Source organism: Chaetodon auriga, chromosome 12 (assembly GCF_051107435.1).
Source record: "Chaetodon auriga isolate fChaAug3 chromosome 12, fChaAug3.hap1, whole genome shotgun sequence".
NCBI classification, from domain to species: domain Eukaryota; kingdom Metazoa; phylum Chordata; class Actinopteri; order Chaetodontiformes; family Chaetodontidae; genus Chaetodon; species Chaetodon auriga.
In genome coordinates, this window is record NC_135085.1 from 6,588,600 (window position 1) to 6,602,500 (window position 13,901).

Here is a 13,901-nt window from a genome sequence, read left to right on the forward strand (position 1 = left end):
GCAATATTTCAACTTTTTACAACTCTAAATATTGATTTTGTGATTGCTTTTGAGGAAGCTGGTTATGTCCTTTCAGAACTAGTGGTTAGACTCTTGAATTATTCTCAAACATCCCAGTCAAAGAATGAAACATACAGTCAAAGTCTGCCGTGGAAACTGATCCGTATTATTTGTGCAGAGCTCCAGAGATGTTTTCCCATCATTACCCACTAGATCCTCCTCAGTCACGAGCGTTAGTCAGCAGGCCTACAGTGACTCTATTTATATAAAAGTAAAGTTTTTCTTCTTTACATGAAGACAGCAGTGGTTATGCCTCACTGAATCATTCTATCGCTGGTCTTCAGTGAAAGTTCCTCTTGCTTTGGAGCATTAAGGCGCTCATAGTGATCAGGGCATGTGGCTTAAACAGCCGCATATTGGCCCCGGTACTTGGTGTCCAATAAAACCTCTGATGAGGCTGATTTTAATGAAACGCCCGCATGGATAGAAATTTATTGAAGGACCCATGGACCACAACCATGCTATGATAATAGGATTACTAATCTTCAAAAACGGATTTGCGTTTTAATCTCTCATTTTAAACTTGTGTTTTTTATCCGAGCAAATGTGATTGTAGCAATTAAAATAAAACAATTACCAAAACATTATGAAAAGAAACAAAAGGTGAAATAGAGGAGAGAAATGTGTTTTACAGGAAACTCTCCCCCCCCCCGTAAGCGTGTGCGTGCAAGTCCTCTTAAATGCGCAACAAATTATTCTCAGTTTCCCTCAAAGAGAAACAGACGGCTTGGATTCAAAAAGAGGGCGACTCGCTGCGTAGCACGCGCCTACACGTGCCCGCGCACAGAGACACACAGGTCTACACACAGTTGGGAAACACCTGTTAACTACGGAGCCACTATAATTTACATCCTCCCCCTAAATAAGAGTGCCCGGCAAGAGGAAGTCCCGGGGGCCTTCCAGCTTCGTGGCCGGGCACAGTGAGCCAAAATCGGCTTCCCCCGAGCGCCAGGTCCCGCTGCTGCTGCTGCGTCGGTATTACCGGATCTAACATTCACTTTCCATTTAAGATACATTTTCAGAACTCTACCGTGTCTCACCATAAAGAAAGGATTATTACCTTTAACTGAACTCAGGTTTTATTTTATTTTATTTTATTTTTTTTCAACAGTTCCCACGCCTTTAAAATAGGAGTTTGGTTTTCTTTCCAATATTTCTTTCTATCTATTTTTCCACATATTCTTTACAAGCTGTTGTATGCTTGACTTTTAATTTTGTTTTTAATGCTTTTTTTTTTTATTATGCAGTAAATTAACTTATTCAAAGTGGCGCACGCAGACAATGAAAACTCGGATGAGATTGACTTTATTACTCTCAATTTCTCTTTACTCACAATTTCTGTAGTTTTGTCTGGAGTCGAAGAGATATCTCACTAATTTGTCCTCACTCCCTTCTTTCTCTGCTTGTGCTCCGACCTTGTCTTACCTCCATCGTTGTTTTAAAAAGACCTCACTGAAGCCAACAAGTGAGCAGTCGCTTACGCGCTTGCCGCACCAAGCCGCAGCGCTCAGAACAGGCGATAATAAAATTAGTATTGTGGGGAAAAAATGCAGCAGAGCTATTAGTAGTAATTTCCAAGCTGAAAAGTCCTCTCACTGCCAGCAATAAATAGCGCGGAAAAACACACTTTGGGGGCGAAGGTGCGCTCGCGGCGGGTCATTGAACTCACCGCACTGTGAAGATTGAATTATAGTTACTCAAAAATCAGAAACTCCAAATCCAGATCCGGTGAACGCAGCGTGATGAATCCCGTCAAATTGATTTTATTGATTGTCAGATCAACCAGCCCTGACTTCTAACGACCAGCGGAGCCTTTTCATTTTCCAAGCCCACACGTTAGTAAGCAATAATGAGCTTTTAAAAGTGGAATGTGGTGAAGCAGGAGAGGCGTTCACGAACGTTTCCTTTTCAGCGTGTTATCATGGCCTCATATACAGCACGTTATGGAGGGGCTGTTGCCGGTGCCGCGGAAAGTTTTATTTCACATATTTCTCATTAACATAATTTACCAACAAAGAAAAGTGAGCACATGCATTTCCCCCTGTAATTATCCGCATGTGAGACATGTCATTTATCCATTCAAGGCTGCACAGTCCATCCCTCTATATGTTACAGGTGCTTGTAAAGGCATTAATCTTAATAAATAATTTTGAAGATGTACTGTAAGAGATTTATTTAATGCATTTCCCCCCCAGTTAATGTGTACACACAGAAAGGCGCTTTTATAAAATAGGCCCACCTCCAAATCACCGTTTAATTCTTATGCTTTTAATGATATGTTAATGAGACATTCAGAGCGATTGATTTCACTTCCATTGCTTTATTATGAGTCTTAAAAATGCATCTAAACCATCATTTAAACAAGACGGTGTTTCCTAATAGGCCATTTTTAATTAAGAAAAATTAAAGCTGCATTTTTCGCCTCATGCATAATATTTCACTTTTTGTCTATTTAAAAGTGTTTTGTGGTCTTCATGATAAAATGCTGTCACGCGGGGTGATGCACCACCTTGTCACTTTCTGTCATTTTATTATTTTCCGCTTCAGTTTTCAGAGCTCAGTGATTTATAGGCCGCCGCTTGTATTCATCAAACTCTCATATTTCACGTCCGCATTTAAACGCGCCGGAGAGTCTGATTTTTTTTTTTTTTTTTTTTTTAATGTTTCTGTGAAAGTCAGATTTTGATTTTGGCTTTTTTTTTATGTTATGTTTTATGTTTTTTTATGTGCGTCGTTAGTATTAATTCAGAGACAGAGCCTCAGAGCTTTGGGATTACACAGATCTACATCACTCACAATGACGCCTTTGATCAGATGTGGAAGAAATAATTTTTGAATGAAACAACACGAGTCGGGCCTTCACATGACAGCCATGAGGGATTCTGTCCATTTGTTTTCTCAACCAAACCGAATATAATAATTTAATTTTTAATGAAGTCTCGGAATACCTGTGCTCTATTTATTTTTCTCACTCATTCATTTGGGCCTCATCCTCTCTCTCCACTCTCCAAGGAATAGTCTGCAGGCGCAAAAAAGAGGGGAAAAAAAGTGTCGAGGTTGGAGGAAAAGTAGCAAAAGATGATTTATTTGTCAGCGTTTTCGATCCTTACCCCCCTCCCCAGCAGTCAGCTGTTATTGCTCGCCATTGATCCCTCTTCCTCCCCTCCTTTGCGCACCGAGAAGTGACCTAAAATTAATGTCCATTTCACACCTCTCCTCTGGATCGATGGCCGCAGGGAGGGAAGTTTATTTTAATTTGGATCCGAGGAAGCGCCGCATGGCCATGAAACAATAATAATAATAAAAATAAAACAAAAAATTAATTATTAATTATCGCAGCGTAAATAATGAGTAAGGGGCTGGTGAGCAACTTCTACATCATATTAAGTATGTTTGTATGGGATTGTATTTTTTTATTTATTATTTTTTTGAGGATTTACGCTGCTGACTACGTTTTATTTCCCGCCGCATCTCTGGGGGAGAAGATGAGCAATCAAGAAAAGAAAGAAGCGGATGTAACTGTTGTGTATTTTCTCCGTGTGATCAGCCGCCCGGAACAAAAACTATAAATCCACGTGTATTCAGGCCTTAAACGTGCGTTCACACTAAAAAAAAGAGGCCACCTCACATATTTGGATATTAATGCGTCACGACGCGCGCAGCACCCCCCCTCCATAACATGACACTGATAGTAAATTAACCGTGGATCGCTCAGTCGCGACTACTTTGATGACCCCCCTCGGTCTATTAAGTCCTATCAATATGCACTAATTCCTCATTCTTTATTAAAAGCAGAAGCAACTCCTTCCCCACTCCTTCACCCCCTCCCTCCCCCTTCCTCGCCGTCTCCTCCCCCACCTCCTCTGTGTGTGTTTTATTATTTTGTTGTGCTAATAAACACTACATACGAGAGCTAATTTGACATGCACACGGTAATTGAAATAAACGCGTCGCCGGCAAATAACAAGTGTTTGAACACGCAGGCACGGCAGCGGGGCCCCCTCCGAGAGAAACGGCGTCCTGCGCGGTCTGCATCTTAAAAACTTTGCGTTATTGTTGTCTTGTTATCGCTGTTCTAATCACCATAATTAAGTGCGAAGAGCCGGATGCAATCATTTAATGGATGGATATTGTAGGCCTGTCTCGCTTATCAAACGAACCAAATGTTTTCCCTCACTGGAAATTGCAGCCTGTCCGCAACGCAGATTGTGTTTTCAGGCGATTACGGATGATTTGTGCAATATTCCGTGTTGAAAAGTTTGTATTTTAGCGTTTGTTCACGCACTGTGCACTTTCTTGTCTAATATTTTAAAGTGCATTCTGCTTGTCTTATTAGTATGTTTATAGGAAAATAGTACTTTTCATTGTTTTTTGTTGATAAAAGTCATTTAAAGTGAAAGATTTCCACATTTTTTCTGGCCATAGAAGCACTATTAAATCATATATATTAGAAAATGCATGCAAATGCGACAAAAAGGTTTGGCTTGGATATTAATGTGATGATTATTTTCAAGTCAGCAAAATAAGACTTCTGCTGCAAACGTGAAGTTTATCTTCTTCCTGCCAATATGCATGCAGACCCAATGATTCCTGTTATTGATGACAGGAAAGGGGAGTAGCTCATGTCCAGTCGTTTTCTATTGGAAGGAAATCACTCCATGTGGGGGATGCAGCGCTGTGTTTAATGGTTTGATTGCATTGGAGAAGGCAGCCACTGGTAATGCCGTTACAGGGGGAAATATCACTTGGAGACGCTATCGGCAACAAGAGAAAGTCAAAGAATTAGCCTAATGGGGGAGGGGGGAGTTGTGTCGGATGTCAGATACTTTTTATTCTCCATATTGCTCCGTGTCTCTTTCTCTCTGTGTCTATCCCCCTCCGCCCCCACCGCTGCCCCCTCCCCGCCACATCATATCTCTCCTCACACCCCCACCCCTCATTCGTCAATTACACCGAGAGCCATATCACAAGCTCCCTGCTTGGAAAATAAGCTAATATTCACCCCCCCCCCCCTTCGCACACCTCCCCAGAAGACACTGTTGGTGCATTTGCGTCCATCGATTGCAGACACACAGTATTTGTGTAGCCTACTTATCATTTTTCTCGGTGCAGCCAGCCGGGCATCCAGGCAGAAGGCGAGAGCGATACGGGCAGTCTGATCACACCGAGCGATGCAGAAATACCTGCAGGAACACACTCCTGTATGCGTCTGCATGTCCGCACACACGCAGTTTGATATTCACATAGCATGCTTGGTAGACTTTTGGTGAGTTAACATAAAGGTTTGATTGCTGGTTGAGCATCCTCTCACCAGCTCCAGCACTGCTGCTCTGCATCTCTAACCTCAGGCCTCCATGCAGAGCAGAGCAGATCATTTCCCGGCAGGTATCAAAGACGTTTCCCATTGTTCTTATTATTAACTTACAATAGAGGATTATTACAGCAGGATCTAGGAGTGAAAACAGTGTACCTGGAGGCAGTTTTTCCTTGTTAAACTTGAACTAATTGGCTTGCACTTGCATGCAGCCTGTAGTACAAACCGGCCAGCCAGCCGCCTGTCTGCCTGCCAGCCAGCTAGATTAGTGGCTGCTGTTGTACACGCCGGCACAGCACAGCAATAAAGAGTCATAGCAGGGCGGCTGGTGCCACACACACACACACACACACACACACACACACACACACATGCACACACACACACACGCACGCGCGCACGCGCACGCTCAGACACACTGCTGCAGGACAGAGAGCAAGTTCTGTCACCTGTCAGTCAGCAAAGAGACACTGGTGTCGTCCGTCAGGCTTAGAAGGATTTTGTGAGTGCGTGCCAAAAGCCCAAAGTTTAAAGCATTATGACTTCAACAGAAACGGATAACTATGAGGCATGAGAACAGATTGTCAGCTTTTGAGTGTTGGTCTCTTCTGGCTTCTGTTAAGCTCCGTGTTACGGCCTGTCTCAGCTTCTATTGCACCATAAATTAAGCACATGAAAATGTTTTATTTGAAGTAGAAAGGGAGGGTATTTATGTCATTTTGTCCTCTGTCAGATATTAAGCAATGTAAAGTGACTTGCAACAGCTTGCTGCGATTATGAATTGTTATTTTTTGGACTCTTAAAGTGACATAAAAATGTCCCTGTCCAGAATACAGGCCGATACTGATGCACCTGACAGTAGCCAGATGCGTCAAAGGAGGTCTATTTAGCATCATTTCAGGGAAACAAAAAAGAAAAAAAATGTAGATGCTGAGATTTGGTTTACCAATGATCCAAAAATACACTTTGGGCATGGCAATCTGTGAGCAGTGGAATGGTGTGCTTTTCCCATTTAGCCTTGTCTGTACCAGGAATTAGCTGGCCCCACTGAACTGAGCCTCGCTGGTGCTGCCATGAATAGAAATCCCTGCCACAGGTCAGGGCCGACGTCCAGAATGATTTTTGTTTCCCGGCCATGACTCTGTCTCCGAAATCACAAAGGCTTATTTGAGAAGTAAATCCTCTTGCTTTCTTTCTTTCTTTCTTTCTTTTCTTTTTTTTTTTTTCAGGAGTATTGCATGAATGTCACAGAGAGACTCTGGGAAAGAAAGATGACAAAAACATTGTCCCTCTTATTTTTTTCCGCATTCAAAAAACAGATTCGTTTGAGTATTTGTTGTTGAGTAACACGTTCTCTAAAATATATTTATTGTTCGTTGACTGCTGCACAAAGCTTGTATGTTCACTCACACAAGCTTGTCCAATCCTTATTGATTTTCTTGCTGAATATTGTCCAAGTGTCATTATCCACCTCAGGATGATGTGTGTGTCTGTATATTATTAAATCTTACTGTAATATTTTTTCCCACTGCTGATGCATGTATCTCCTGTTAACTGCAGCAGCTGCTGACTGAAGCGAATAACCTGGTTACAGATTTCATATCAGAGCGGGAGAAAGAAAGAGGGAGAGAGGAAAGAAGAGAGAAACATGAGATTGGATATTTCAAAGGCGTTTGGAAACAAAATTTGGGTTTTACAGCTGAAAGGAAAGACAAGGACAAATAATATGAGAGAGAGAGCGAGGGGGAGGGGGGGTTATTCACAAGGACATTTGAGCTTTGCCTCATGGCCAGACATGAATGAGTAGATTTCAATAGTATCGACTGTTGCTTCGGACATCAGCAAACACACACGCAGATCCACGCGCACACACCTACTGAAGCAAAAAGCACAAACACTGCTGTCTGTGTGGAATACAGAGTGGACCTGTGTGCAGCTTAGCGCATGCTTTTTATGTTAAAAAGAACACACGCACACACCACACAGACAGGCAGTTTACTTGCTCTGTTTCCCTCCACGCGTGTGTCATAATGGCAAATATTTAATATCTGACAGCAGGGTTTTAAATAGCAGTGTTTTCTTTGTCTTTTGGCTGCTGAAACGAGTCTTCAGCATGGTCTGGTTTACTCTGCAGGGTTTGAGAAATATACCTTTTTTTTTTTCCATTTCAAATAACAAGCCTTTTATTTCATGTGCATGTTTGCGTTTTCATTCACCTTTAAGCAAATTCTAGTTTTTGGCAGTGATTTGTTCTATTTACATCATGCATGTGAGCTGCATTGATGTGCATATTGTGATCAGTTAGCAAGCTGTCCAGTGAAAACACGTATTTATATTTGAAAAAGAAAAAGAAAAAAAAAAAGGTTTTGTGGTCTTGCACAATTCTTCCAAGTCTTCCACGAAACACGTTGCATTTTCCAAAAGAATGTCCTGAAACTTCTAACAGGGTCATATTTCACGATTGGTTGGCATTTTTGAGTTGTATACTTTTCATTGGGCAGCAGCAGCATGTCGCTGTGTTACGGTTAGAAGTGTTACATCTATGAAAATGGCAGCTGTTAGAATTAAAGATAGTTTTTTTTAATAGTAAAAACAGGATTTTTTTTTATTTTTTTCCAATGATACCTATTATTTGTACCTGAAAATGTCGCACCTTTATGAGTATACCTTGCTCTGATAATAGTCCACGGGGTTGACAGTTTCCTATAAAATGTTTATGTGGTTGATTTTTATGGTGGTTAAAATGCACAGTGCTGTAATTACCCTAAAATAAGACGTGCCAAGGCTTTCAGGGTAGGGTGAAGAACAGCGAGAGAGAAGTATAGAGTACAAGGTTGGCAGAGGCTGAGGGTAGACTTTAGAGGCTGTAAATTTTAACTGGAGTTTCAGGGCTGTGAACATGAACATTTTGTTCTCAGGAGACTTTAGTTTTCGCTTTTACGCTACATACTTAAGATATTGGCGCTCCTTATTAAATACCAATTCAATTATGGAAGCATGTATTTACATTATTTTCCATGCAATTAGGTCCGTTCAGTTCTGTGGTGTTGTAACGTGCGGTATGGTTTGTTTTTCAAAGTGTGTGACTCTTCAAAGTCTCTAAACTGTCTCTGCATCATCTGGTGTGAATGTGTGACTGACTGTGTGTGTTCACTAGAGAGATGAGATGAATGACACAGCTTGGCCTGTCTTGTAATAAAATGTAAGAGTGGCACTTTCACGCTTGTCAACAATCTCTAAATATACCCATGGACCGGGACACACACACACACACACACACACACACACACACACACACACACACACACACGCACACACACACACACACAGAGGCACACATTCAGACAGGCCTGTGGTTTTGACTGCTTTTCTCTCTGTCTCCATTAGAAAAAGAAAAAAAAAAAAAAAAAAACTTCAGCTGCTTTACTTCCTGACAGTCCCGGCTTTCACACACAGAGACGCGCGCATACGCACAGCAGTCACAGTCGACAAGACATTTTTATAACAAAAATTGGATTCCTCTCTAAAACTCAACAGACACACTGGAAAACTCGATCTGACAAGTTTCAGCGCCGTGCTGGAACAGCAAAAGCGTTGGTTACACACTCAAAGCAGCCATGCAAGAAAAATATTTATTCCGACTAGTCAACAAAAAGGAAGGCTTCGATGAGACGGCCGCTCTTTGTCACCAGTGTAGTTATTTGGATCCCATTTTCCTTCTTCTTTTCTGATCCTGACACTCAGAACTGCTGCTGTTTCTTCCCTCCAGTTCTCCATCAAAGAACCAATCCACTGGAACATCTGGAACAGTGAGGATACTCTAGTTCACATAGGACCCTGATTTGGAAACCATCATCATTCTCATTATTGGAGACCTAACGTGCTATTTAATGCCCATAATGCCACCATCAAAATATGGCGTTTCTGAGCTCTCCAACAAGCAAATAACATTGTATCATTACTTTTAAGGAACAATAATAGTGTCTAAGACCACATGTACTAATTCCTTTGCATAGGATCTGTGACTTCTCCTGCAGCCCCCCTCTCAGCGGCTCATATTTGAAATTCCCCCTCAGGAATGATGTTAAAGCACATTGTTGTTGACAACGCAATTTCGGCGACCGGTATAACATTGTCACTTAAAGTGCAGATTTGACGTGAAAAGCCCTCCTCGCTGTTTGTATTTAATATCGCGCTGACAGCTGTATCATTCTTGCACACTGTAATCAAATTATGACAGCGTGGTAAATGTTCCCCTGTGACATTTTCTATTATAAAATGCATATACCCGGTGTCAGACAATGTGTGGGTGGTATCCCTCAGTGGCAAATGGGATTGTAAGTGGCACCGACTGACATTATGCATGTGTGCGTTAGATGTAATTGCACTTGTATATTGATGGTATGCATAGGTGTATGTCAGCCGGAATTATGATTGTTGTTTTAGAGGTAAGGTGAACAACATCACTGACTTTAAGCAGCTTCATGACACTTCCATTAGTGCGATAACAGCAGTTAGGATTCATCGTAAATGACACATTTAAGAAAAATATTTTTAACGTGTGAAAGCATCCATATAAAAACAAACACAAAAGTTAAATGTGGAGAGACAGCTGAAGGGCTCCTCGGTATCACTTTCTAGAGGCCTCATCACGTGTGTGTGTGTGTGTGTGTGTGTGTGTGTTCACATATGTGCAGACAAGACCACCAGGCCAGAAGGCAGCCGGCTTGTGTCAATCACCCAGAGACATGAGATTTGTACCCTTTGCTCTGAAATCACACCCTCTTCTGTCCTCTCCTTTCCTTTCCTCATTTCCTCATTTCCTTGCCTCTCAGGGCCTCTTGTTTGCTCCTCCTCCTTTCCTCCCCTCTCCTTTTCTTATCTCCTCTCCTCTTGTTTCCTCTCCCTTCTTTTTTTTCCCCTCCTCTCCTTCTTTTGTCTCATCTCCTCCTTTCTTTTCCTTTCTCCTCTCTCCTTTACTCCTTTTTCTTCTCCTCTCCTCTCCTCTCCTGCTGTGGCCTGTAAAGGAATATCCAGTGTCCTCTTATTGGATTGGCTGCTTCACGTTGGCGGCCCTTCACTTGCCGCCCCTCGGCCTGCTGGGTAATGATAATAAAATTGAAATATCCCGGTACTTATCAGTGTATTACCACGCTATCAACACCTCAGACACACTCCGACTTTAGAGGTTATACAGGAGAAAGCGTGATCTGATATACAGCGCGAACAGAGAGAGGACACCAGACGAGAAAGTGGGAAAGACGGAGAGAGAGGAGGAGAGGGAGTAAGCTGATAGACAGAGAAAGGGATGGGGAGAAAGAAAGGCAGGAGTTTTGTCATGGCTACATTTTCAAGGTGCTATTTCCAGGATGGATTGCGGTAGGTAGAGAAGAAAGAGGAGGTGGAGGAGGAGGAGGAAGAGAGGCCTGTAATGTGACTCTGTGGCATCTGTCCAGACCAGAGGCGTGTTAGCGTAAGCCGTTCTCAACACTCCACACTAGTCTACTGTACATTTGCGGTAATGTAAAACATCTCACATCTCCCCATCTCTCTCTGTCTCTGGGCCCTCTCCTCTCTCCTTCCTCCTGGCAGTTGTTGGCGTGTGTGTCTTTGTGTGTGTGGGAGGCGGGGGAGCGTGCCAAAGCCGAGATCAGGTTTGGAAATTGATTTGAATGAGTGTTGTGGACAGCTGATAGCTATAAAAGATTTTCTCCTTTCATTTCCCAGGGAGTTTCTACTTTGATGCTGGCTGGTAGTCAACACAGCTTTGAAGCTCGTCTAGAGCGGCCCGGCCCGCTACTTGATACTGCATGAGTTCGTTGTGTGTTTATGTATGTGTGCACATGACTTCATGTTTGACCTTTTCAAGTTACGTTGGTGTTGAATTTTGATGGCAGCGGTGACTTTTATGCTAATAAGACGAAGAATTGTACTTTTTCAAAGCACAAAATGGCATATGGCTTTATCTGATTTAAGAAAATCAGGTAGTATTACTCATGATAACCTATTTGCATGTAAGCGGATCTGATTTCTTTTTCATCCAGAACGATGCGCAAAGTCCCACGACCGCTTATGTACGACAAGCACATCTTTACCTACTCTTAATCTAAACATATTGGACTATTAACAAGCCAGCCACCTTCAAATTGCCCTTTTAGGGATAAAAATCTCTGAAATGTTATTTTGTCGTTTCATCAGCTGCCTCTCTGCATTCCTCCGACCGGCCAATCACACGCTCCAATCTAATCCCCGGGAGGGAAGATTCTAGTCTGTTGCCACGGATGCCGGGGGGGTCGTGAGGTCAAGTACGGCTAATTTATTCACTCAGTCAGATTTCCTCTGGCTCGTGGATGGCAGATGGAGAGGTTTGATATGATATCACCCATCTGAATCACCCGAGGGAGAAGAGAGCGGGAGAGACATGGGAGGGAGGGAGGAATGGAGGGATGAGAGAGGAGAGATTGACAGGAGAGATGTAAAAAGACAGGGAGGACAGATAGTAAAAATTGGGGAATTAAAAGTGGTTAGATAGAGAGATAGGAGAGGGTAGCATAGCCTGCAAGAGTGTGGAGTGTGTTCGCCCCACCGAGTCGGGTGTCAAGCTGAACATTGAGCCACATAGCCTCTTATCAGATGTGTGTGTGTGGGTGTGGGTGAAATGTGTGTGTGTGTCCTTATCTTAAGACAAGTGGTTCTGGTCCAATAAGATCCTGGGAGATGGTAGGAATAAGCGGCTTAGACCAAGATCTGAGATGGAGGAGGGAGGGAGGAGAGATAGCGCTGGGGAGATGAGAGGAGGAGATGACTGCGAGAGGAGAGGAAGAGGAGGAGGAGATGGACAGATTAGGAGGATGGAGGACAAGAAGGGGACATTTGGAAAGAGATGAGACATGGAGGGCTGTAGAGATCGGAATGGAAAGATGTGATGTGGAAACAGTTTGGAGAAGTTTTTTTAAAGAGCAGGAGGGAAAGAGGAGGGGAAAGTGGGAGAAGTTTGGGGTTTGAAATAGTTCTTGGCTTCTTGTCAAAAGGCAGGGATTTACAGGATTTGATCAACAGTGTCAACTTGAGGACACTTTATCCCAAGAGGTTCTGAATTTGTGGCTTCAACAACAGTGTCCGCTTAAGAACGCTCAGCCCCCAAAGGTTTTGACTTCAAGCCTGGGCTTCCAGCGTCTCCTTTATTAAAACATTTCCACTCAGCTCCCAGCCTTTCCTCTACATACAGATTGAGGGCAAGACATTGATCTTTGTCGGTTTAAAGAGCAGCACGCCTCTTGTCTCTGGAAGTACCTATCATTAAGAAAAGATGAGGAGGTCTGAGACAAATGTGACAGAGTGCATAAAGGGATTTGAATTTTTATCACGGATATTAAAAAAGCTGATTTTAAACACTTTTGTCAGCACAGATAAGATCTTTTCAGGGCTGTCCAAAATGGCAGGAACCTCAAGTAAATCTGTCAAAGGGCAGGTCTCATCTAACCACAAATCATCTAAAAAGAAAAAAACAATGTATAAGAAGATGTAATTATCTTTACCCATCACACTTTGTATGTCCGGGGAGAACTCAGTTGAGACAGCTCAGACAGCTGTTCTTGTGTCTTGCATAAGCTTGTTGAGATCAACACACATTTTTCAAGAAAAAGCTTAACAAGTTGCTTTTCTTGCGATTAGTCATAGTGAACTACCCAAGAGTTCGAAACATCACTGTAGCACCCTGAAAATGAATCGAAACTCATGCTTGTGTTTTGTCTCTTCTCAGATTGGCGACCACATGAAGATGAGGAACCAGCTTTGATGACCTACGCATGTCCACCCTCCCCGGACCATTTGGCTTCGGCAACACATCCAACAAACTCTCCAAGAGGGAGGCGTTTACAGCTTATTACCCAGGAGGAAAAAATATCATCAGGACTGAAGTAGTCCAAACTATGAAGTCTGTGGAGGACTGAACATACCCAACGGCACTTACCTGGCACGGAATGATCTGCACTGATCTTAGCTCAAGTGAATTTGGCTGGAGACAGATTAACTCACTTTAGTTCAACTGAGGAGAAATGAACTGAAGTCAACCTCACCTGAACTGATGTTGGCTGACATTCTTTCATTTCTTTAAGAATACTGTCCTTTCTTCAAACCGCTCTTTTCTGAGTGCCCTCTTCCAGAAAACCAAATCCTTGAAGAGTCCAACCTAGATTTTCTCACATCCTTAGACCCTTTCCAAGGGTCTTGGACATTGTCTCAAAACTTATTGAGGAGGAAGCATCTCCTCCTCCTCTTAAAATCCTAACGACCTCTTCCCTCCGTCCAGACATGGACCTCCACAGGGCAGCCTTCAAGATGGAGAGCTCCTCCTACCTGCCCAATCCCCTGGCCTCCCCGGCCCTTATGGTCCTTGCTTCCACTGCTGAAGCCTCTCGTGATGCCTCAATTCCCTGCCAGCAGCCACGTCCATTTGGGGTCCCGGTTTCAGTCGAGAAAGATGTCCATTTGCCATTCAACAATGGTTCTTACACTTTTGCATCAA

General features: G+C 42.9%; 1 protein-coding gene across 6 annotated transcripts in view; it reads left to right on the forward strand.

Annotated features, from left to right (window-relative positions):
• Window positions 1-13,901, forward strand: part of rnf220a (ring finger protein 220a) — a 166,686-nt gene that overhangs the window by 874 nt on the left and 151,911 nt on the right. For all 6 annotated transcript variants that reach the window (XM_076744695.1, XM_076744692.1, XM_076744694.1 and 3 more), the window contains exon 2: window positions 13,137-13,901. This exon is cut by the window's right edge and continues 441 nt beyond it. In XM_076744695.1, coding sequence (XP_076600810.1) covers window positions 13,688-13,901 — 214 coding nt within the window. In that variant the 5' untranslated portion in view covers window positions 13,137-13,687. The remainder of the gene's footprint in view (window positions 1-13,136) is intronic.